Source organism: Carcharhinus amblyrhynchos, unplaced genomic scaffold (genome assembly GCF_965287045.1).
Source record: "Carcharhinus amblyrhynchos unplaced genomic scaffold, sCarAmb.v2.hapA scaffold_38, whole genome shotgun sequence".
Classification (NCBI taxonomy): domain Eukaryota; kingdom Metazoa; phylum Chordata; class Chondrichthyes; order Carcharhiniformes; family Carcharhinidae; genus Carcharhinus; species Carcharhinus amblyrhynchos.
In genome coordinates this window covers 1,375,687-1,402,837 of record NW_027649779.1, presented here as the reverse complement: position 1 = coordinate 1,402,837, position 27,151 = coordinate 1,375,687, and the positions used below count along the sequence as shown (strand labels likewise).

The following is a 27,151-nucleotide window of genomic DNA, read 5'->3' as shown; positions in this document are numbered from 1 at the left end:
TGCCTCAGTTACAGATTCAGAATGATAAACTGAGAGAATTTGAGTCATAGGGAGATCTTGATAATCATCTTATCGTCCAACATTCAACCCATCATTTGATCTGTAAAATAAAGAGACAATGGTGGAGCAGATGTTTATGATGCGGGACGTTAATGTTAGAGTTTTTAATCAGTGAAACATTGAGACATTTTTCAAATCCATTCTGCCAGTTTGAAATGTGAGTGAACTGAATCATCTCACCTTCACCAGAGTGACGGCAGTGCTGTAGAAAATGCTCAGTAAGAACAGGACGATGAATGTGGAAGCGGTTGTCCAGATGTTCCTGTAATCATCCTCATTACTTTCAATCCAGATGCGATCGGTGGGGTCTGGGGAACGGAGACCAGGGCATGAAATTAGATTACTTTATTTTTCCAGGTAATCTTGCTGTTACTTTCTCTTTCCCCGTTCTTCTTCATAAGCTGTTAGTTTATTCTCTTGTATAATTTTCAATGTATATTTACTGTTAAATTCAGGACACTCAGTAACCGATCTCCGCAATTATTTTCACACTTGATCTTTACGCACATTCCTTGGACAGTCCATGTCAGAAAGCACTGAAGATGTTTTCTTGAGTGTTAGTACATTTTTGATCAATTTGGCACTATCCTTCATTGAAGAATAGTATGACTGATATGGAGGAACGTTCACTGTTCAATGATTGTTTTCACAGATTGTGACTGATCTGTAAACCGTGAATGCTGCTGTTTAAGAACTGGGATGTAATTTCTGATCTTTTCTTATTTGTGGTGTTAATGGTTAGAAGATCACGAGCTTAATTCAGTTTCTCAACGTGTTTTCGGTGCAATGTACATTGGGCTAGTTGTCGGTAGATATGTCCATTAAAATTAATGTTTAAATTTTACTTTCATCATTTACCTACTATTTGTATTCAAGATGTTGCATTTGTGTGCGTGCGCATGATCATCTCGTGCTCTCCGCATTAATCTTTGGCTGTGAGTTAATATATGTACAAGAGCTTTAATGTACACGTTCATTTACCTGTTTTTGTTGATTTGTATAGTTGTTTGTCTGCATCTGTGTGTACATTTTATTCTTCTGTCATCGTGTATGTGTGGCTCTACTACTGAGTTAAGTTTATGTATATGTATTAATGCCACTCTTAATGGGTGCACATGCGTTTCTGCCTTTACTATGTGAAAATTTCTGTCCTTCTAGTAATGTTTGTTTCCCTTTCTATGTGCGTCTGTTCCCCATGTACGTGCGTGTGTACATGTTAACATGTATGTATATACGTGTTGATAGTTCTTTATAACGATGTCTTGATGTTTTTGTTTCGATATGCAGTAATATGTGCTATGGTGTTATGTGCTGTATGAGCATGTGAATGTTTGTGTCTACATGTTTGCGTGCAATTGTTTTGCTGTCAGTTCATCTGTATACAGTCTGCTTATTTGTTTATTTGCATTTCCACACATGTTTGTCAATGTGTATAACATTTTGTGTCTCTATATCCATATTTCTGTCAGCGTGAATGTGTGCTAATATACATACATATATTATGTATATATATAATTATTTGAGTATATGTTAGTGTTTGCGTATTTATGTGGATCTGCATGCATGTTTATCTGTCTGTGTTGTGCCTATGAATGTATGTGTTTGTGTTTGGGTCTGCGTACCGACTCACATAAATGTATGTACTTGTGTGATTTATGTGTATACGTGTGCGTGCGTTCGTATGTACTTGATTGTATGCGTATGTTGCTGTTTTAGTGCCTGTTTGTACAAGCGCGAGTCTATATATTAGTGTGTGTGTAACAGAGAGAGAGAGAGAAAGAGAGAGAGAGAGAGAATATGTGTTTGTGTGTGTGCGTGCCGATGTTTACTTGTGTGTGGATGTATTTGTGCATGGGTGATTTTTTGTGTGGGTGTATTTGTGTCTATTTGTGTAAGTGTGTATTTTTGTTTCTGAATGTGTTGTCCGTGAGTGCATTTGTGTGCGCATTCATATTTCTCTGATGTGTGTTCGTTTGTGTCAGTATTGCATGTATCTATGTTGTGTGAAATTGTATCGTTGTGTATGCATGCATCTGTGTGGTTTTGTGCATGTGTATGTGTTGTGCATTTGTATGTTTCTGTGCATGCATTTGAATGCACAAAATTTCCATATTTCTGTATTTGTGCATGGTTTTGTGTGTGCGTATTTGAATGTGTCTTTCTGTATTTGTGTGCATAGTTATGAGTATGTGTGTTTGTGCATGTATTTATGCATTTGTGTCGATGTGTGTGTGTGTGTGTGTGTGTGTGTTTTAGTGTGTACGCCTATGTGTGTATTTATAATTGTGAAAGTTTTGGGCAGTATTGTCAGTGTGTGTATTTGCTAACTCTTGCTTCAATTTTCACCCTCAATCAATAACTGAACATGATCCAGTCAATACGAATAATGGAGCACATTTTCAATGTGTTGCTGTATATATTTATTTTGTGTGAGTGGCACCGTGATATCAGGAGAAAGAATAAAATAATTCATTGATGCATCTCAGAAATCTTAGTGGCAGAACAGTGAAAACCGGGGAGGATTCTATTATTTGTTTAAATTTGTATTATGGGGAATCAATGCCAGCACATGAAAAAGAATGTTGAAACATTTTTAAATCGTGTTGCGTAATGATATATGTTTACAATGATGAAGGTAATGATATTTAAATATCAGCAGCGAATAAAGCGGAAGCTAATTTGTGCTGTTAGCCGCAGGGTCCTTATAGTAGAGAGTTGGTCCCTTCCAAACGCGCTACTTAGGGAGAGGGAGGACAGTGAGCTCAGAGTTTCCTCCTCTCTACCCGGTGATGCAATGTATCTGATCGTTCTAACCACTGAGGAGGTGTAGGTGCAGTGGATTAAATAATGACATTCCTCCTGTTTTCATTGAGGAAGTGGTGGTACATGGGTTAGCTATTGCTCCTCCCCTCTCTTTGTTGGGTTAGTAGGAATCCGGTATGTTAACACGTTCACTCTCCCTCTCTCTGATGGGAGGATTGTTGCTCCATATTGCTGTGTGACCCTCACTTCAGTTCCCATTAGGTGTGGTGCAGCAGCAGACAGCTGACATCAATGGATAAAGGCATGGACAGTGAGAGAAGCAGGAACTCAGAAATATACATGTTGTGTTTGTTTGTCAGAAATGTTGAAATTGTCGGATTTTTCCTCAGTGGGAGGAAAGTAAATGAAGTTACTTTGCAGAATTCTGTAATGAATGTGCTCTACTCTGTATCTAACCCAGGGTGTGTCTGCGCTGGGAGCACTGATTCAACAAGATTTGGGCTCGGGACCCTAAAATATCTGACTCAAACCAAAGATATAATCGAAGTGAAACTGGAAAAAAAAACAATTAAACAATTGGGTATTTCAGTTATCATTAGAGGGAAAATAGTTTATTCTTTTTTATTGAGGTTTTTAATGTAAGTGAGTGATTCTCATTGACATGAATTAACAGTGTCCATCAGCGCAAGGGAAATGTTCACAAAACTGGGTTTACCGCTGGATTTGTCAACTGTTCTGTTGATGATCTTCAAGGGGATGGCTTCATGTCCCACCACACAGGAGTAAGAAGCGCCGCTGGACCAGTCATCTGCTGCAATGGATAACAGGCTGTACATGAAGAAGGAGCTATTGCCGTTCTCCGCCACCACCTCGGTGTTCCTGTAGTTCCCGGGATTCACCGGCTTGTCGTTGACGGTCTACTTGACGAAGATCTCTCGGGGGGAGAAACCTCTCACTAAGCAGCTGAGGGAGACGAAACTCTGAGCGGAGACTTCTTCTGTCGAGGGCAGGAGGACAGAGACGACCGGTTCCCGCGGATTTGGATCTGCAGAAAATGTACAATAAATGTCAATAAACTGGAGAATTCTGGAGACAATGAAACCGCTGGTTAGATATCAGGAAAATGTGCTTCGATTTTGATTTTAAACGTTTCCATTCTTGATTTCCAGCTTGGAGGAGAGGTGAACACATTTGTTTTCTCAAATAACTCAGGGGGGCGGAGTGGAAAGTTTCAGAAAGTTTACAGCACAGAATCAGGCCATTCGGCCCAACTGATCTACTTTTCTTTTTCTTTTAGATGTTCTGGCTTTTATGTTCCAAATCAGGCTCCTCCCTACTTTATTTGATCTAAAACCAATAACATCGCCTTCAGTTCACTTTTCATGCATCAACACATCAAACTTTCCCGTAGAAGTATCGATTGGCCCAGAGACTTTCGGTTCAGGGGAGACCATTACTGCACTAAATATTAAATATTGGCCAGTACACTTCCACTGAAGTTAGACACAGTGACGCATTTACACAGAAACATAGAAGTATAGAACAGTGCAGCAGAGGAAAGGCCCTTCGGCCATCGATGTTGTGCCGAGGATGTCTAAACCCAAGATTAAGCTGCCCCACGCCTTATCATTCTGGTGTGCTCTATGTGTCTATCCAATAACCGCTAGAAAGTTCCTAAAGTGTCCGACTCCACTATAACAGTAGGCAGTCTATTCCACACCCCAAACGCCATCTGAGTGAATAATCTACCTCTGACATCCCTCCTATATCTCCTACCATGGACCTTGAAGTTATGCCCCCCAGTAACAGCGACATCCACCTGAGGAAATACACTCTGCACGTCTACTCCACCGCCCCCTCACCGCCCCCATCATCTTATAAATCTCTATAAGTCGTCTATGACCCTCCTCCGCTCTAAAGAGAAAAGCCCCAGCTCCCTCAAACTTTCCTGGTAAGACCTACCCTCCAAACCAGGCAGCATCCTGGTAAATCTCCTCTGCACTCTCTCCAATGCTTCCACATCCGTCTTATAGTGAGGTGACCAGAACTGAACACAATATTCCAAATGTCGACTCACCAAACCAGGTATAGTTTCGGCATAAACCCACGTTTCTTAAACGCAAACCCCCTGTTAATAATCACTAACATACTATAAGCCTTCTTCACGGCTCTATGCACTTGATTGGCAACGTTCAGAGATCTGTGGATATGAACCGCAATACCTCTCTGTTCGTCCACCTTCCTCAGAACCCTGCCTACATTTTGACCCCACATTTATTGCTTCAATCTCTCAGCTCACCTGTTTCCTTGTGGATAGATGTTCTTAGAGGAGTCGGCAGATCCTGATGGCTCACCACGCATTCAAACACAGCCTCACTCAGCCAGGCTTGTGTGGAGATGTTTAATTTGCTGATCACGCTGTCAGGATCCGCTCCGGGTTTTTCGGCAATCTCTGATTTCAAATACTTCTTGTCTCGGATCCAGGACACGTTAACTCCATCAGGAGCAAGAGAAACGATGCAGGTTAAGGTCACGGTCGCCTCCAGTAAGACCTGTTCTATTGGTGGTGGCTGGATCTTCACTCTGCAATCATGGCACTGGGAAGGATCTATGAATGAAAAATGAAAATCAACCCTAGTTCCCCTTCAGAGACAGGACAGCAGTCTTCAGCCTGAAGGAGACGAAGTTGCCTTCGAGGTATCCATCTCCAACTATCGCCTTTCAATTTCTATAGGCGATGGTAAACCAGCTTGTTCTATGAAATTATTCCCTTTATTAAAGTATTGTAGCTGCTGTATCATTCTCATGAATCAGCATTACAGCTGATACCATCCTGAACTCAGGAACAAAGTACTGGCCGTTGGTTTATAAGGTTAAGATGCATTTTGCATTATTTTACCCCTGTGCTGTGACCTGTGAAACAGTCCGATATCCACTGTCTCTCCAAGTTTTACCGGCTGTCTCAAGAAAATTAATGACATCAAGGGCACTTCACTCACTTCAAGACAGAAGGGAACATTATTTGAAAAGGAGACAGTGGCATAGTGTGTTGTCAATGGAGTTGTAACCCAGGGCAAAGCTCTGGGGAAACAGATTCGAATCTCACCACTGCAGATGGTGAAATGGGAATTTAATAGAAATCTATGATTAAAAGTCAAATGATCATCATGAAGCCATTGTTATAAAAGCCCACCTGGTTCACGAATGTTCTTTAGAAAATTAAACCTGCTGTCTTTATCTGGCCTGGCATGCATGTGACTCCAGATTCACAGCAACGTGGTTCAGACTTAAGTGCCCTCAGGGATGGAATATAAATGCACATCTCAGGAAGCAATAACAAAAATTGCTGTTGTGATGAAATTCTCAGTGGGGCATTGCCCGAATGCAGCAAACTACATGACAATAACTTAGAAATTGTTCGACGCTTTGCACTAACTTTAATAGATCCCTAATTCCAATTAACATCAGAATGGTATATTTTATCCACGATTTGAGTCTCTTACCCCGAGATGCGCTGATGTCCTGACTCTGAGTGACTTCTTGATGAGTGACCTGGCAGGTATAGACCGCTTTGCTGAACCATTCCCCAGCGGAGACTGTCAGCCGGCTGCTGGCCGAGAAGTTCCTGTTCACTTGACAGGCGGGAGAGGTGACAATTCCTGAATGCACGAGTTCCCCATTCTTCAGCCACTTCACCGTCAGTGACTTTGGCTGGAAATCGATGATTGAACAGACGATGGTTGCTAATTTGCTGCTTGAGATTTCTTCACTCGAACTCACGGTGAGGATAACAGTTGGATGGAAAACTTTGGGACCTTCAGAAAAACAGCATATTCGTCATTTCCTGCAGAAGATGTGGATCAATTAAACTTCTGTCTACATTAGCAACTCATTTGCAGTCAATAGACACTAGCCGGAACAATCCAGGGGTCTGGATTATGCATATCTATTTAACTGAGTTATAACCAAGGCCCTACATGTTAACCACAGTGTTTCTGTTTTACACAAGCTCCACAACACTTACATGGTATTTCAACGCTCTTGACTGAGTCACTGTGTCGAACCTCACAGTCAATTGTGGGACATTCTCCCGCTGAGTCGTTGATGGTTAACTGGCTGCTCAGGGTGTAGGTTCCCTTTGTGTTTCTCACTGACGGGTACGTCTTAAACCCAGTGGTGATCGATTGCCCATTTTTCTTCCAGGTCACTTTGGAGACATCTGGAAGGTAATCCATCGCCAAACATCCGTAGGTGATGGAGCCGTAGGAGTTGTGTTGCTGACAGGAGGAGACCAGGCCGTAGAGAGTGGGCGGAGACGGTGTCGCTGGGAAAGAATAGCCAATTGAACAAGTTAGACTCTCATTTGCGTTTATTAAGTCATCAAACATATTGTTACGAATAGGTTTCTATATTAGATATAGCTCTTATTGTTAAAGGGATGAAGGGATATGGGTAGTAGGTGTGATCAGGACAGTGATGAGCTCTGACCAAAGTGAATGGCGGAGTAGGCTCAATGGGCCGAAAGGCCTACTCCAGCTTCTATTTTCTATGTTTCTATCTCGAACATTGATTAGAATTATGAACTTATCCCTAATATTTCCCGATTAAATCTTTCATCCGCCTTTGAGATGATGTTACTTCTGTCATTTGTGAATCGTCATCTCTGTAGAAACTCATATCCCTGTCTCCAATTCTATCAAATTAGGAAGAAAAAAAACATTCTGTTAGTCTCACAATGAGATATCATTCATTGGATTAACAGAGAAGAGCAAAGATTTTCTCCATTATTGTAGCTACTGTTTATTTCTCAACAACAACTCTTTGTGATGAAGAAGTTCTCTCTTCATTCAGACTATCCACTCACCTGATGAGGGAGCTCCAACAGCTTGTGATTCCAAACAAACCTGTTGGACTTTAACCTGGTACAGTGAGATCCTTACTGTGCCCACACCAACCGCACTCCGCCATCTCCACACTAGTTTTGGAAATTGCCTGTGTTCAAACAGATTGATGCCCCTTCCTCTCTCCAACTCACTGCCTCTCACTCCACAAAACGGAGATTAGTGACTTTGCTTCAAAAATACCTCCGGAATGAATACTTACTGAATGATCAGGAAACTCTAAATGTGATTACAATTTCAAATAAATGTAACATTGACGAATTGAAGGATCATACATTAATAGTGAGAGTTTCCCATTCGGGTCCTGATGTCTCCATCATTCACTGAGATTACAGATGAGCTGATTGTGGTGCTAGCTCTATTCTGAACCTCCTCAATCCGCCCGTCCATCAGCCACTGTCTGCCCATTTTCCTCGGCTCTTTGCCCTTTACCCTGGCTCTCTGCTTTCCGCGGTGGCTCGTTTCCCCCTTCATCCGACTCTTTGTATTTCCACTCGGCTCTCCACACTTCCCTCCAGCTCTATGACCTCTTCCCCAACTCACTGCCATTTACCTCAAATGCCCCCTACGTTTCCCCCCAGCTCTCTGCCGTCTGTCCCGGCTCCCTACCCGCTTTATCGTTTCCCCCAGCTCTCTGCCCTTTCCCCCTGACTGACTTGCCCATTCCCCTGCTTTCTTTGTTTTTTTTCTCACGCCTCTCTGCACTTTCCCTCAGCTCTCTGTCCTTTCTACCGCCCTGCTCTCATTTCTATCTCTCTCGCCTTTCCCTGTTCTCTCTGTCCTTTCTCCTGGCTCTCCCCCCTTTCCCTAGTCTCTCTGCCCTTTCCCCTTGCTCCCTGCCCTTTCTCCACTCTCTCTTTGCCCTTTCCTCCGTTTTTCTGCCCTGTTCCCCAGCTGTGTGTCCTTTCCCCCGGCTCTCTGCCCTTTCCCTGGCTCTCTGCCGTTGCCCCAGGCTCTCTGTCCTCCCTCCCACCCCCGACCCCCGGTTCTCTGCCATGTCCCATGCCCCCTGTTCTCCCCAGAATCTTTGCGATTGTCCCTGGTCCCAAACCCCAGCGAATACCTCCAGTTCTCTGCACTCTCACGGCAAATCCCACATTTGAAAACCAAACTGCCACTTGAGATCTTTCTTCTCTCTCGTTGAAGACCTTCCCCACACAGATTCAGTGAGTGTGAGTGAAAGAACGTGAGTGCATGAGGGTGGGTGGTTAAATGAGTGAGAGTGGATGAGTGATGGTGTATGAGTGACGGAAGGTGGGTCAGTAAGGGTGAGTGACTGAAGTCCTTGGAGTGAGGATGAGTGATTGAGGGTGAATAAGCGTGGGTGAGGATGAGAGACCGTGAGTAAATGAGGGTGTGTGAAAAAGGGTGCGCGAGTGAAGGTGGCTGAATGTGTGAGTGAGGGTGGGTGAGTAAGTGACAGTGAGTGAGAATAAATGAATGAGTGTTACTGAGTGAGGATGCGTGAAGGTTAATGGAGGTGTGTGAGTGAGCGTGAGTGAAGAAGGGTGAGGGAGTGAATGTGACTGAGTAAGTGAGGGGGAGAGTGAGTTTGTCAGGGTGTGTTATTGAGGGTGTGTGTGAGGTTGTGTGGTGGAGAATGAATGCAGATGGGTGGGTGAGTGAGAATGAGTGAGAAAAGGTGTTTGAGTGAGGATGAGTGATTGAGGATCTGTGAGTTAGGGAGCGTGAAGTTGTGTGATGATGAGCATGTGAGGGCGTGTGAGTGAATGTAGACGTGTTAGTCTGAGTGAGTTTGAATGAGTGAGGTGGCGTAAGTGTGTGTGAGAGAGAGGGAATCACTGAGCTTGAGTGTGTGGGGGTGAGTTTGTGTGAGTGCTGATAGGTAGGTGGAGAGAGTAAGTGAGTGAGGGTGAGTGTGTGAGACTGTCGGCAAGGGAAGAGGGTAAGTGAAGGTGAGAGAGTGAAGGATGAGAGATTGAGGGTGAGTGAGTAAGAGTGTGTCAGTGAGGGAAGGTGGGTAAGTGAGGGTGAGTGAGTGAAGTTATTTGAGTGAGGATGAGAGATTGAGGGTGAGTGAGTGAGGGTGAGTGAGTGAGAGTGTGTCAGTGAGGGAAGGTGGGTAAGTGAGGGTGAGTGAGTGAAGTTCTCTGAGTGAGGATGAGAGATTGAGGGTGAGTGAGTCAGTGTGGGTGAGGGTGAGAGAGTCAGTGAGCCACCTCCTCCTCTCCCTCTCCATCGATCTTTTCCCGATTCTCTCCATTGATCAGCTTTCAGTAACAGGGCTGTGTAAAGTCAGGAATCAGTGTAGATCACCGGGCAGCTGCTTTAATGTCGGGGCCTTTCTTTCAGAAACACGGATCAGTGAACAAATAGACAGACTGAGGGAGCTGGAAGGGAAGCTTCCAGCAAGACTAGGGTCACACAGGAATCAAACACCAAGTTTACACCAGTATTGGGGAGCCAGGCGGACTTAGTCTCAGCCAGATCCCTTCTTATTGATTGTGTCATTGTGTCCGGTGTAACACATGGAAATCCCTACTTCTGATCTCATGTTGGATGGAATGTGTCATTGATGAAGCAATAGAAGATTGTTGGACCCAGAACAGTCCCCTGCCGAACTCCTGTAGTGATATCTCAACTTAGATGTTTGATCTCCAACAACCATCACCATCTTGCTTTGTGCTGAGAATGACATCAAACAGAGAATCATTTCCCGCCGATTCTAATTGCATTGAGTTTAACTCAGGCTCCTCGATCCCACCCTGATCACCAGCATTAAAATGCTACCGGGGGGTGGGAGTGGGGAGCGGGGCGGGGCGGGGCGGGGCGGGGTGGGGCTGGGGGGGTGGGGAGGTGGAGTGATGGCACGGTGGCACAGTGATTACCGCTGTTGCCTCACAGTTCGAATCCTGACTTGGGTCACTCTCTGTGTTGAGTTTGCAAGTTCGAGTGCCCAACAGATAGTTTTTTTTTTAATCTGTAAGAGAGTGTATGAGAGTGTGTGCATGTGTTTGTGTTTGTGAGAGAGTGTTTGTGAGACAACCAGTATGTGAGAGCAAGAATGTACAGGTGTGCGATACTGTGTGCAAGAGACATAAAAGTACGTGTGTGTGCGTGTGTAAGAGAGAGACATGCGTGTGCAAGAGGCGTTGTGAGAGAGCATGTGCGAATAAATGTGAGACAGATTGAATGTATCTGGCAGAATGTGGAAGAGAGAGAGCATGTGAGAACGTGAGTGCGGAAGCGTGAGACTGTGTTTATGTGAAAGTGTGTGTCTGCGTGTAAGAGAGAATGGGCATGGGGTTGGGTGCGTGTGAGTGCTTTTGTGTATGGGGATATGACAGATTGATTGAGAGAGCGATACTACGTATGTATTTGGATTTGAGAGTGTATTTGTTTGTCTGAGTCTTTTAATACACAGGTTTTAAGTCGGTCCACCTTGTCCAACGAGGGCCATACACGCGATGGGTCGGACTTGGGCTGCTCTTGAATGTTCGAGAGTGGCCTCGTGCTTCACGTCGTTAGTGTGTGCTAAAACTGGACTAGATGCTGGGCAACACGACAGCTCAGTGACTATCACTGTTTGCTGTGCAGACACATGGATTTGGGCCGGTGTCTGTGGGAGTTTGTGCATTCTCCCCGTGCTTGCGTGGGTTTTCTCCGGGTGCTCCGGTTTCCTCCCACACCCCAAAGATGTGCTATTAGGTTGATTGGAGGTAATAAATTGTCCCTAAAATAGTTTCCCTCAATGTGGATGGCCATAAAACAACACATAAAGGTCATGGGTGGAGGCGGGGTGGGGGTGGGGGTGAACTAGTAATGTTAAAATGGCGGCGCGGGCTCGCTGGGCAGAAGGGCCTGTTTCCCGGGCTGTTTTTGTTCTTTGTTCTTTGTAACAGAAAATTAATCGTATAGGTGTGTGTGTGAGGGAGAAAGCAAGTGTGAGTATGTGTGTGTGCATGTGTGAGAGAGTATGAGAGTGTATATGTCGGTATTTACGTGTGTGAGAGTTTCTTGTAAATCCCTATCTGGCTGATTTAGTCTGGAAAAGCATCCTCACTCCACACACAATCGCCCAGTAAGTGGGAGTGACAAGTGAGCTCAATATGGATCACGGGCCAAGGGTTGGAAAAACATTTAAATCGTTGAGAAGCCATTCACAATTGATTAATGTCTTCTTTCCTCAATGAGCGAAAGTTGTAAAAACACAAGAAGTATGATACAATCCAGGGTAAAGCCACCCACATATTACCCGCCCCCTCATTCACCCAATTCGTTCTCTCCATCACTAACAATCAATGTCAGCACTGTGTGTATTATATACAACATGCACTGCAGCAACTCACCAAGGCTCCATATTCTCTATGGAGAATACGCTGTCCAAACCCGCTGCCTTTACATTCAAACAGGACAAGGGCAGCAGCCACATATGAACGCTATCACCTACAAGTTCCCCTCCAAAACACACCATCCTGACTTAAAACAATACCTCAGTTCATTCATAGTCGCTGGGTCAAAATTCTGGAGCTTTCTGCCTAACAGCAGGGCGGATGCCTGCAGCATATGGACTGCAGTTATTCAAAGATGCTTCATATCAACAGTTTCTCAAGGAAAAAAATAGGGAAGATAAGAACATAAGAACTTAAGAAATAGGAGCAGGAGTAGGCCATCCAGCCCTTCGAGCCTGCCCCGCCATTCAATAAGATCATGGTTGATCTGTCGCTGCTCAGTTCCACTTTCCCGCCCTCTCCCCATAAACCTTAATCCCCTCTCTTATCAAAAACCCATCAACCCGCGTCTAAAAATATTTAGCGAGGTAGCCTCCACCACTTCAACGGGCAGAGAATTCCAGAGATTCACCACCCTTTGAGTGAAGAAGTTCCTCCTCAACTCCGTTCTAAACCGCCCCCCCCCCCCTTTATCTTGAGGCTGTGCCCCCTAGTCCTACTGTCCTTTCTGAGCGGGAAGAGTCTCTCCACCTCTATCCTATCCATCCCGTCCATCATCTTATACGTATCAATGAGATCTCCCCTCATTCTTCTAAACTCTAACGAGTACAAGCCTAATTTATTCAGCCTCTCCTCATAGCTCAACCCCCTCAACTCCGGCATCAGCCTAGTAAACCTCCTCTGCACTCTCTCCAAGGCCAAAATATCCTTGCGTAACTACGGCGCCCAAAACTGCACACAGTACTCCAGCTGCGGCCTCACCAACACAAGGACCCCGAGGTCCCTCTGCACCGTCGCCTGCTGCAGTTTTTCTCCACGTAAGTAATAATCCTTCCTACCATTATTCCTACCAAAGTGGACCACCTCGCACTTGCCAACATTAAATTCCATTTGCCATTTCCTGGCCCATTCACCCAGCCTATCTAGATCCTTCTGTAGACTCTCACCACCCTCCGCACAATTTGCCTTTCCACCAATTTTGGGATTAAACATTCTAGCCGAGCAAATAACTCTAAAATGTATTTAGAAGATTAAAAATAAGATCGGAATGCATTTGACCCTTCAAGTGTCATACCAAATAGGTCAGGGAGTACTGTAGTACGGAGCACAATATAATAAATCTCACTTTGCATTTGTTCATCGACCATTCCCAAGGCCGGCACATCATTGCCTAAACATTACCTAAAACTCCCTCTACATTCTGAAGTTTTTTGCTCTCTGTGATAGTCATAATATGTTCCAGGGATTTAATTTCTGAGACGCCGAATCAAACATCTAGTCAAACTGTCACATTTCTCCCAAATACAAGTGTATTGAAGAAATAAATCAATTTTTACTGCCTGAAATTAGGGAGAAATAACCAGATGATTTACCATCACACAAGTAGATTCCTGGTCCCAACACAGTAATCACGCGCACAGAAACAGAACAGGCACAAACAGTGCAACAGTCGAGTGCCCAACAGATAGATTTTTTGTCAATCTGTAAATTTTCAAACTGTTGGATTCTAATTGATCAATGGCCAACTTACAACAACAGAAAATCAATAACCTATTTCAAATAAAACTGATATTCATTTCAAAATTCCTTTCGACTGTTAATTATTTCTCTATCTCAGTTCTCGAAAACTGCAAAAATTTAATTTCGCTGAAAATGAGCAATCAAAAATAACAGATACAGGACAATTCAATGTCACTACAGAGATGCAGTGACACATTAACAGTTCAATGTCCCTAACAGAGATGCAGTGACACAGTAGGAATTAAACTAACCAAGAAACATTTACTTTGAAAATCATTACCTGAGTCGATCTCTTTTCTTATTTAAATGTAATCAACAAAATAATCAAGGCAAAATACTTTACCTAGCGGAGCATAGCTGAGTAAAGAAATATTTTGTTTCTGAATTCATTTTCGATACAACTAAATATTCTCTAAAACGGATGATATTTTACACCCTGGTGCACTTTCAAGGCCTTTTATTTTGAATTAGTTCGCACCAATATTTTATTATGTTACTGTTAATTGTCAGTTAGTAGATTTATGACTCTGCAATGCAATGGGTTTTCAATCATTCAACACGTGCTTCTGCCCTCCACATTGTTAAATAATTAGGTCACAATTAAATCAAAGATAATGTTAAACAAACATTTCAAATTACTGAATGGAAACGTTCAGACATCTCATTCATTTATTTAAATGAAATCACATTGTAATATTTTACTTTTTTCATTTTCAGTACAAATGTCTTATTATAACCTACAAACATCTTAAACAAGCATATTTCTGAATTTGTAAATACTGTAATGGCCTGGTTGTTTGAAATCAATAACACTGCTTCTTAGGTTTAATAATTTAGAGCATCCATATAACTTAATTACTGAACACATTAAAGATGATCGGAATTAAACCGTCCAAACACAAAGAGGACAATTGATTCAAATTCTCTGTAACACTAAAACATGATACAGAATATATATCTACACTTTTTCTTCATTATAATATTTTATAAGAATTAAATGGAAGGTTCCGATAGAATCAATTCTCCCATTCTGTCATTTATTCTTCCCATAATTTTATCCTGTGTTCAGCAGTAATGGGAGACAATGCGTTATTATTACGCGCAGAGCTAATGTTGTTTTTTAATATATTTATGATACTATAATATGTTTGCATTAATTAATATTTTTGAATTTCAAGCATTAACTTGTCCCTCTCTAACCATTTCCTGTTGACACTTCACTACACCTGAAACACAATCACATGAATAATCACATGAGTTGTCAACGAATTCCATCTGTCAGAAAACTTGTTCGCTTTGTCAAATTTACTTGAACTGCTTGATTCCAAAAGATCAAATATCAAATTACAACAACAAAATAATCAATAAAAAATATATCATCCTGATGTTCATTTCAAAACTCCCTTTGCATTTTAACTAATCCTCCTTGTCAGTATCAAATCCCAAAAAGTGGGAAAAATGTTTTTTTTCTGAAAATGAGCATATCAAATATAACAGATACTTGGTAGTGTAATGTCTCTAACAGAGATACAATAACGGTAAGAATTGTAATTTATGATTTATTTTAACATCGAAGCATCAGTTGACACGAATATAAGCCGTAACGTCTAATTATTTTATTTTTCTGAAACATTTTTACTTTACCCCTACAAGAATTTTCAAACGTAGTTTTATTTTCATGTAGCCAGAAAACGTGCAATTGCTCAGTATCACTGAATTGAAACAATGCAGAAACAATTGAGAAACTCCAAGCCATTTCACAAATTTTGAGATGAGATTAGTGATTAATTATCTCTGTATCCAATTACAAATTATTTTGAAGGAATAATCTGATTGCGACTGCAAAAAAAAAACAATGGGGATACAAAAAAATTGTCAAAAAAAAATCTTATTCTGCAAAAATAGTATTCCAATGAATGCAAACTTAATCTGGAATGTAACGACTAATGCAAAGTAGTTTGTTGAATTGAGCGCTGCTGTGGAAACAGCAAGTTACCATTGAAATAGCTTCTGGAATTATCACAAAATATTTTCAGCTTAGAAACTTTTCTGGTCATTTTAATTGTGTGCAAAGCTCTGCAGAACTATTGGAGGCGATTAATGAATACTGATATTAATATAGAATAATGTTTGGTGAATATGGACTTATATTAACGATCAATAATTGTTTGATTTATATTAATTTAGTGATTAAATTTGTTAATGAGAAGTTTGTGATTGCAGCAACGACTCTGTCTAGTGTATATCATGATTTATTTGAATTTGTAAACGGTAGTTAAAATTTATAAAAAAAAACATGTTGTGATGCCTTTATTTATTTTTCCAAAACCTGTCTGTTTTCTTCTACAAGGACTTTCAAACGTATAGATTCTATGCATTCACCTACAAAACGTGTAACCGCTCAGTGCTACCGAGTTTAAACAATGCAGAAACACCAAATCATTTCGCAAATTTTAACTTTCATAGTTGCCGAACCACAGAATCTCCTGAACAGAAATACGCCAAAACACATCACTAAGGGAATTATTCCGTTTCATGAAGAAACAATTATTCATTCAACATAATCAAATGCAATATTGCAAGAAAATCTCAATATCGAATCCAGCAAAACAGCTCGTCACCAAATGTATGAGTTATTAAACAAAACAGGAATCTGGAATAATACCAATGGCATTGTGAAGAGATAGAATATATTGAAGAATTTAGTATGGGTACTTTACCACATTTTATTCATATTGGATCATATTTCAAACACATTTAAACGTTTGGTTGGTAAAAGCTGCAGCAATCACTCAGATTAAACATTGCGGGTAACCCAAATCGTGAATGCAGTGGCAAACTATATTCTGAACAAACGGCGTAAACTGTGATTTAGTTTAACCTGTTATTATCAATTATGATTTTCAACAATACCAACGGATTAAAGCCTGCCCGATTTCAGCCTATAATCATGCGTCAAGCAGTTTCAGACGCGAAGGCTGTCTGTAATCAATCACAAAGTGTGCCACAGCTCAGTGTCACAGTGCTTTAATAATGCAGAATCGCCAAACCATTTCAAACATTTTACTTACTCAAAGTCACCCAGAATCTCCTCAACAGAAAAAAAAAGATTGTTCTGAACCCCACTTCATGCAGAAGCAGCTCAATCCTACAAACACTTTCAATAGGATTAGAAACAACATTGACAGAAAATCTCAAATTTAAATCCAGCCAATCTGCTCATCACCAAACTAATCAATAATTACAATGAACAGAAATATGTCAGAACCTCACCAGCATTGTGAGTAAGCAGAATAAGATCACTCAATTAATACAGAACCTTGAACACATTTTGTCAATATTGGGTTAGATTTCAAATGTGTGTGCAGTAGACAACCAGCAGCCAGTAGATGACACCGAGTTTACACATTGCAGAAACGTCGAACTGTTTCACAGAAGTTAGACAATAACTTTTAAAGTAACCCAGCCAAACAATGTCCTCAGCAGATAAACACCAAAATGCAATAACCAAGGATTGAATATCTCAGCATCACCTTTTGCCAGTTAACGGTAGAATTTTATCACCCCCATTTTACTCAGAATGACATGAAACATTGTTGAGGTTTTTAGTACGGAGTCCAACAAACCACATTTCAGTGAACGAATTAATTAATAAAATCGACAAAAATATAAAACAAAAGCTCAGGTAAAACAGTTACTAAATTATTGCATGGTTCTTACCTGCAGTCACCGTCACCATGGTCCCTTGTCCCCAGTGCTCGAAGGAGTCACAGTGTCACATTCGCTTGGCCGGGTCATACAACCACTGGCCCTGCAAAACAAAGAGAGAAAGCCACCATTATTTTAAATTTTCACAAACCAGTGGAAAAGCAAAGTCAATTAATATTCATGAAATCATTATTGTATTTATGAATGCCGTTCGCTCTACATGAATAACCCTAATGTTCTATATTTCAGAGTATCACATGAGCTTGTTACTGAAAACACCAAATGATAATTCAAGAGTTATCACAAATGTTCCATTTGATTCTCGCTATTACTGCAGTGTTGGACATAAATAATACAGCACTCTAAATAATGTTGGATTGTAAAACAGAGCACTGACCCAGACTCGGTCAATTAGTGCTGAGGGGTTTTTGTATTGACAATAACTGTGGTGCCATCCAGTTATCACAGTGAGACGCAGCATGACAAATACTGTGCCTGGCTGCTAACTGTAAGATAAACAGTTTTAATTTCACTGCTCTCTGAAAAATCTCATTTTGTCTCTTCTAAGAGCGAATGAGAGGGATATTGCAGTTGTCCTAGTCATTATATTTACCAAAGGTATCGGAATGCCTTTAAACCTTATATTTATATTTAGCACATCGTTCAACACAGATTTTACTTTCTTTAAAATGATTTTTATTCTTCTTCACGATCTAATATTTCTTCCTCACGTTATTTAATTGAAGTTTTGTTTACTTTGAAAATCCTGCTGTGGTACTGATTACCAATTTGAACAATCTCCTTCGCTGAGGTTTTTGTTTGAGCATGTCGCTGTGCTCAGCATTGTGACCCGCCACCTATCACAGTGACACACATCCTCACAAAAACTGCACTTACTTTCGGTTCAGTACTGCCGCTCAATATTCACTTCAAATTGAACGTTATTCCTGACGTTTTTTTTTACAATGTTTGCAACAGTTTACAATGCGTAATCTGGAAACGTCTCCTCCAAGTATCAGAAGTATTAAAACTAGCATTATACCCAGGTCTGCAACTGCTAAATCTGTTAATAGTGAATATAAGCAGAGCGAAAGGCACCATTATTTCTGAGGGTTTACTCGGTTTAATGTTTAATTTTCTCTAAGTTTGTCAGAAGCGGTTTGCGTTTTGATTCTGATCACTGTCGTTAATATACTTAAAACAGGTATTTACCTTCAGTTTATAATGGAAGTTGCTGAATTCCCTCTCGAGCAGTTCTTGTCCGGGTCCAGCCCTGGATCCTCTCACTGTGCTCTCTTGCACAGTAATAGATGGCAGTGTCTTCGATCTTCAGACCCGTTAAGTCCAAAGCGAAGATACTATCTGAAAATTCTTTGGATGCAGTAAATCTTCCATGAATCCCTGGGGAGTAATTATTGCTCGATGAACTTTGGTAGTCGAGGAGCCATTTGAGTCCCTGTCCGGGAACCTGTCGGATCCAGGTCATCCAGTAACTGCCAATATCGAAGCCGCTGGTTTTACAGGTCAGTTTCAGGGAGCCTCCTGGACGCCCGGTCTCTGCCTCTGGCTGGATCAACACAACATCCGACTCAACACCTGTAAAAGTAGACCAAAAACCCAGAGGGTTAATCGCGATGCATTGATTTCTGACTCTGAAACATTCGAGAGATAAACTAACGCTGAGACAGTAACAGTGAGAGACTTTGACAATAAATAGACTTCTCACCGGATAAGAAAGTCAGCAACAAACTGAGAGAAATGGCCGACCTCATCTTTCTGGTGATTTGGGGGAAATGGTTGTGTCAGGAACTCAGTGAACAAACCAGCTCCCGGACTGTTGGATTCCGGTCCCAGTGAGCGGTATTTAAATACCCGGCAGAAGGGGGCGGCTCTCCAGGCGCCGCCTGTTGATTCCCTGCTGGAGGCGGCGCCTGGATCCACGTCCCACCTTCCACACCCCTAACAGAATGGACTCGGAGATTTACAATAGATTAATATTAAAGTGGACATTTTATCTGTATCGGGATATTTGTTTGCCTGAATATGTTCATTATATTGTTTCCATTATTTCTGATGGTGATATAGCAGTTCATCATTCCGTTATTTAAATACTTATAATGGAATATTAAATATTTATAATGGAATTACCACTATAAGTATGGTAATGTTATTACACGCACCTAACAAAAAGGCGCATCTAAAAAAAAATTAAATAACATTTTCGGAAAATAAAGAGACCATCAGTCTATTTTGCAACAGTTCCTGGTCTCTGTCATAATACAATAGTAAAGCATTATTTAACAAAGGAATTGTTTTCATTTTTGGTAACTATATGTGGAGGATGAACAAAGGGAATATATTTACAGTATGGATCGCTATCACTGTACAATTTGGGTTGGAAATGAGAAGAAACTCTCAGACAATACAATGTTTCTCCTTATATTTGTCAAACTGTCATCACCTTGAAGGCAGCCCTTTGAAAATAATAAGAATCTCGCCTTCCTGATAATTAAATAGTGAGTTGACAGAGAAACATAAAATTAAAACGACTTTTGACCGAGAAGTTAATGAATCGGAACGGACACGGAGATCATTATTTTTTTCCTTTGGCATCCTAATCTTTGTAGCTCCCTCTATTGGCCACCGGCTGTCTAACATTCACTGGTATTGAGAACGCGGGTGGGGGCGGGAGGGGCGTTCTTTCGGGTTGGTATTGAGAACGCAGGATATCAGGACATTGCGGCACATTGCACAGTAACACAAGAATAAATGTTTTATCTCCCATTGAATCAGGTTATGAACTGATCATTTCTCCACTCATTGGCAGCTATGAGAGGAACTCTTAAATAACAGAAATCAGATTATACCGTACAATAGAACACGGTGCAAATCAGGTACAAGAGACGATGCTGTTTAAACGAGGTACAAAACTTTCAGAATATTCCAGGCATCATATATCTGTTCATGTCAGATTTATGCTGCTCTTTTAATAATATTTCGATGCATTTTTGCCTTTGCTCTGATCTCAACTGACTGGGGAGTTGGGACTATTATTATCACTCTCTTGCACTTCATGAAGTGATTAATAAACAGACTTTAATTATTGGAATGGCATTTACTTGGAAATTATACAAATGAAAGAACATCTGGTCATTTTATTGTTTTGCGATTCTATTTACTCACATAACAAAGAGGACATTGAATAAAAATATTTGATCAGAATGATTACGATTTAAAATGTGTCTTTCTGTGGGAATGAAGCATTTCTTGTTTAAATGTCTAAATCCCATTTTGTCCATTCAGGTTCACGCTAATCTGTCCCACACAGTATTTGGCAGCAATCCAGGCTGCTGTCAAATGCTCAAAGTTATTGACAGGAAGCATCTGGGGCTGTTTGTGCAGTAGATCAAAGATCTGTTTCCTCAGTACTGACCGCTTGGCTACAAGCCAACTTAAAACCCTTCACGTTGTCAATGAGGACTATTTATACACAAATCTACCCAGCAACAGTACTGGAGGCACTTTAATTTTTTAAAGTTGTAAATCTAGAAGATTTTCCCCATCTCTAAAGAACGGAAAGTTATGCAGCTTCTCTGGCACTCTGTTGGGAAAAATAATGACTTTTCCAACAAATGAGGATATTGTGATAGATGGATAGAAAGAATTAAAGGCAAACTGAGAGATGTCTCAGAGAAACGATACATGAACATGTATGTTTGCATTTTCTTTCCATTTATCTTTTCATGAGATGTTCGGTTGGAAAGACCAGCACTTTTTGCCTGTCCCAAATTGCCTTGAATTGACTCGTTTTCTCGGCCACTTCTGAAGATATTAAAGAGTCAGCTATTTTGCTGTCCGCCTGGAGTCACATTTTTGTCGCGATGACAGATTTCCTCCATTGGGGAATCAGAGAGGTTCCAATGGTCGCCATTAGTATCCATTCCCGATTTATTAACTGAATTCAAATTCCACCAGCTGCAATGCTGCAATGCACCGATTTAAATCTCTGCCCTTACACCATCGTGCTGGGCCTCTGGATCATTGGATCAATGGAATTAATATTGTGTCACAATCTATGCAAACAATAAAGGTATTACTATGTTGATGCAGGAATGAATGACATTTGAATGAATAATGTTTGGATGAATGATAGTTTGATGCCTGAATACTTTGATTGAGATATCAGTGAATCGATTGATGGAAGCAGTGACAGATGGTTCAGAAAGATGTTATTCTGCATTCCCATATTTGTGCTTGATCATTTCTTAAATTAAATCAGCTCCTTTACTCCGTTTGTGTCAGTCTAATACCTCCAATACTTCCAGAGTATCTGGGCGAAATCCATCCCAAGTTCATCGGGAGATGGCAAGTGATGCCTACAGAGGCGAGAATGAAATACTCCTGCGGCTTGGACGGTTCGTTTCTCTGCTGATTGTAAGTCTTCATATCAAGGAGAAAAAGAGGAAAGATGATTAGTTTGAGGAGGGAGGATTGCAATATTTGAAATGTGTGGTTCTTTCACATACAGCAAATCACTCAACATGCCCTCACCCAAAATAATGAAGGTAACAGTGTGAAAAACAAGCAAGGTAACAACAGAAATATTGTGAGACTGACTGGAGAATTACAAGTGTTACATTACTTCCCAAAACATCTGATAGCATCTGTGGAGATAGAATAGAGCCAACGCCTGGAGTCTGGATGACGCTTCGGCAGAGTATCCATGATGCGTTGTAGAGACCATCATTGTTTCTCACAAGGTGTCAGAGGAGCTGCGTAACTTTCCTGTGAGATGGGAATAGTTTAAATAGTTACTGTTTGATGATATACACTGTTTCGAGCCACACACAAGTTACATCAGTTCACATATCGATCCCAAATATCGTAATCAACTTCTCCATCCTAACTACCCTAATCAACGCCTCAATCACGAACGAGATCCGAAAAAAAACTTCCAAATCCCTATTCACCCTCATCGTTTCCAAATTTATCCATACTCTTCAAATTTCTCCAAATATAAGACAAAAGGTCCTCTTGACTCAAAACGTTGGCTCTATTCTCTCTCCACAGATATAAGACCTGTTGAGATTTTCCACAATTTATTGTTTTTGTTTCAGTTTCCAGAATCCGCAGCATCTTGTGTTTTTTTTTCAAAATGCTGAAAATAATTGGTGAAATAATTGTTTATCGGTATGAATTGATGATAATTGGTGAATTGGAACAACCCCGCCTGGAAATTCCCTCCAAGACACTCATCAACCTGATTTGGACATATATTACCATTCCTATACTGTCGCTGGATCGGAATCCATGAGCACCCTTCCTAACAGCACAATGGGAGTACATACACTGCAGGTATTGCAGAGGTTCAAGAAGGTGGCTCACCTCCACTGCAGTTATTGGGAATCAGGGGGAAAATCGTCCACTGGCTGGAGCACCAAGGAAGATGGCTGTGATAGTTAATGGTCAATCATCTCATTCACAGAGCTTTGCAAGAATTCTTTAGCTTAGTGACCTAGCCCCAAACTTCTGCCATCATCAAAATCTGTGTGTGGGATGTTCGTTGAGGATTGAACAAAGTTCAGCACCAGTTCCGACTCCTCAGGTATTGACACAGTCTGCGTCCATATGAAGCAAGGCTGAGAAAACATTCAGTCCTGGGCTAATGAGTGGCAAGTAATATTAATGTCACACAAATGGACGTCTCCAATAAGGGAGATTCCAATGATTTCCCCTTGATCATTATTATCACAGAAACCCTCGGTATCAACATCCTGGGCATTATAATTCATGAAAACATGAACTGGAACTGGCATTTAAATCATGTGGCTGCAAGAGCACTACAGATGCCAGGAGTTCTGCTGTGAACAGCTGACTTCCTGAATACCCAAACTCTATCCGTCATCTACAACGCAAAAGTGAGGAGTATGAACAAAGAACAAAGGACAATACCGCACATGAACAGGCCCTTCTGCCTACCAAGTCTGTTGCAACATAAATGATTGAATATTTTCTACTTGGCCAACCTGTGCCACTCAAAAAGCTCAATACCGTTCTGGAAAAAAAGTAGCTGTCTCGAAGAACACCCCACCGACGAGCTTTCCAAAGCTTGTCACCACATTCTCAAAGGAAATTAGGGTTTGACATCAAAAGTTGACTTTACCTGTGACGCCAAAATCTGATGAAATAATTTTAAACTTGCCATATTTCTGTTTACATTCAACTCCCCTCTGACTCTGCCTGTGTTACACGAGGCTCTGCTCGGATCACATTCCAGGAGATCCTATCTAAGTTGTTTTTATCCCTGCACTCCGCTCAACTTAAGGCGTTCATATATGAGGTAGAGGCCCTAAGTTACGATCACACTTAGCCATGTCTCTTCTAATCTGACAAGAGGCTGTGTCTTAATTCTTACAGCCTCAGAACATTTGCCACTGTATACTAAACTGGAAATACAGTCTTCATGCGTTACACATGGTTCTGCTGCAGTCACGATGCTAATAGTTCATTAGATTTTCATAATCTAATTCATGTCTAAGTTAATGCTGAACCATCAATGTCTTTGATTATTTAAGACGGTGTCATAAGAACATAAGAAATAGGAGCAGGAGTAGGCCATCTAGCCCTTCGAGCCTGCCCCGCCATTCAATAAGATCATGGCTGATCTGTCGTGGCTCAGTTCCACATTCCCGCCCTCTCCCCATAACCCTTAATCCCCTCTCTTATCAAGAACCCATCAACCCGCTTCTTAAAAATATTTAGCGAGGTAGCCTCCACCACTTCAACGGGCAGAGAATTCCAGAGATTCACCACCCTTTGAGTGAAGAAGTTCTTCCTCAACTCCGTTCTAAACCGCCCCCCCCCCCCCCCCGCCCCACTTTATCTTGAGGCTGTGCCCCCTAGTCCTACTGTCCTTTCTGAGCGGGAAGAGTCTCTCCACCTCTATCCTATCCATCCCATTCATCATCTTATATGTCTCAATGAGATCTCCCCTCATTCTTCTAAACTCTAACGAGTACAAGCCTAGTTTATTCAGCCTCTCCTCATAGCTCAACTCCCTCAACTCCGGCATCAGCCTAGTAAACCTCCTCTGCACTCCCTCCAAGGCCAAAATATCCTTGCGTAAGTACGGCGCCCAAAACTGCACACAGTACTCCAGCTGCGGCCTCACCAATGCCCTATACAGCCGCAGCAAGACCTCCCTACTTTTATATTCAATCCCCCTCGCTATGAAGGCCAGCATCCCATTCGCCTTCCTGACAACCCGCTGAACCTGCAAGCTGGGTTTTTGCGACTCATGCACAAAGACCCCGAGGTCCCTCTGCACCGTCGCCTGCTGCAGTTTTTCGCCACGTAAGTAATAATCCTTCCTACCATTATTCCTACCAAAGTGGACCACCTCGCAGTTTTATTGCACTTTGCAGTACCTTCTAATTGCTGCATTGTCAGAATCTCAGTGTGTGTCGGTCTGGGTCCTGCATCAAGAATTATTACGAATAAAGTAGGCTCTGTCTTATTTTACATCAGTTAGGGTACTGTGTCAGTAATTATCCCTAACACACTGGACTCTGTCTCAGATTAAACCTGTCTCAATCCTGTACCAGTCATTATTACTAATGCACTTGGCTCCATCTCAGCTCATATAAATCTCGGTCCAGTATCATTAATTACTCGGCACTATCTCAGTTCATGTCGCACCAGCTCCCATATCAGTAAAACTGTAAAATACACTGTTTCAGTTTTCTTTTCCTTGACAATGTCTTTTTTTTTCATGGGATGTGGGTGTCATAGCGATGAGGCATTTGACACCTCCCCGCCCCCCGCCCACCACCCCGCCATGGCGCTCGGCACTAACTCATTGCTATTTTGTTGGATCAGGCCTCTGTTTATATTAAAATACAGTCCGGCTCTGTTAATACTCTGCTAGATCAGAACTCAGTTTGCATTGCACTTGACATTCTCTCAGAATATGTAATATTCGGTACTGGCCATGTATATATTTCACTAGAATGTGTCAGTATTATACCTGCACTTTATTAAGCCTCTATTTGAATTATCTCTGTATTAATACACGGTTCTTCGAGAAGAAGAGATAATATGTTGAGATAAAAATATTGCTATCAGGCAGGATCTAGAAACGTGCAGTAATGTGTCGGCAGCATTTGGTTGGTGCAATCGTGGAGGGCCGACGGGCCTTTTCCTGTGCTGTAATTGTCTTTGGTTTTTTTTTGATCTTTGTTGACCGTGCATGCTACACACAAAATTGGTATTTATTTCCAATGCAGTCAGCAGAAGGAGATTTCAGAAATCGCGTCTTCTTTTCCAGTGTCCAAAATCTCATAGAGTTTGCACTTGCAGAAGAATGCAGAGAATTGTGTTCTCCCAGCCAGTTACATCATTAAGGGCCTTGACCAGTGCAATAAGAACTGAGACCATGTCCAATACAATATAAACGTGGACACGGCCAATTGCAGAAATAAGAGTGCATCTAGTTTGACACCAACAGAGAGAGATCTAAATTAATCTAAACAGAGACAATGTCTCGCTTTGTATAAACAACATGGTGATGTACAACATAAATAGGGACAGCATCTAACTTAGTATAACAGATAAACGATTCAGTTTAATATAAGTAGAGACAGGCAATATAAAATTCTACATGCAAGATAAAATGACTTAGGCTCTAGTGAAAAATAAAGAAATACATAGCCTCATAATATAAACTGACACAGGATAAATTTACTATAATATAAAGAGACAAATTCAATCCCCATGAAATTTGTAGAGAAGGCGACTGCAGCATCAACTTGCATGACAGGAGTAACATGGGCTTAGCTGCAGAATGCAACATTCCCTCTGCATTGCCAAATTAAACACTCTCAAGGCAAGAATAGCATGAGTCAGTACACTATTCAAATCAAACATTCCCAGAACAGTATATTGTCTAGAAACAGAGTGAACCTTCCTCTACAAAATCTGTTCAAACAAAATGAAGGCAGAAACAAAATGGACTCTCTTCTACGTAAAACCTCTCCTGCACCCTTCCTTAGAGATTCCGGAGGCAGATCCTAGGTAAAGGGGAAAGATGGTCTACACAGTTCCATAAAACACACCCAGGTCAGGTCCAGCAGGGATTAGATATGGGCTAAATCTTGATATTGACAAAGTCATATCAAACATTCAAAAGGCAGCTACACTGAGTTTAAATGCAGAGTAAATATTCCTACACACTGCCCAGTAAAATACTCCAAGGACAGGATAACACCGGTTAAGTCTAGGGAAAGATCCCTTTGTGTGGCCACATTAAACCCCTATCACCTGCTACAACCGAGGTTAGATGTAGAAGAAAATGTAGCAAGCATTTCAAGAAAATGGAATGTTCTAGAGATCTTTTCGAGAAAGTTCACTCACGGATTCAAATTATTTTAATTATATATATTTAGAAGCCTGTAACTCTGGCTGAGAGAATACATTGGACAGATATTGGCTTTATCTGTGGAGTGAAGATGATGAACCATCGTGGAGAGACAAGACGCAGAACCAGACAGGAGAAAGACAGAGAAAGAAATGAAACACGGGAGATGTTCTGTGTTTTCTGTGTTATTTTGTTCCGGGATCAGAGGGATTATTTCCTAATTCTGAACATAGGTATCATCATGATGTTTTTTTTCCTCACATAACTGTTGAATAAATAATGCTGAAAAACAACCATTACTGGAATCCGTTGATTGATTTGCATGGTTGTCTCTATTTCTGTGCTGTGTGGGTGGGGAAATATTTGTTGTG

General features: G+C 41.3%; 1 gene segment (V, D, J or C); it reads right to left on the bottom strand.

The window, feature by feature from the left end:
- Positions 1-231: 231 nt before the first annotated feature.
- On the bottom strand, positions 232-19,137 carry LOC145362368 (Ig heavy chain C region, secreted form-like). The segment is given in 7 exon segments: positions 232-368; positions 5,123-5,431; positions 6,327-6,638; positions 6,842-7,147; positions 17,378-17,422; positions 18,662-18,961; positions 19,092-19,137. Coding segments are annotated over 7 exon segments (1,455 nt in total).
- Positions 19,138-27,151: the final 8,014 nt, after the last annotated feature.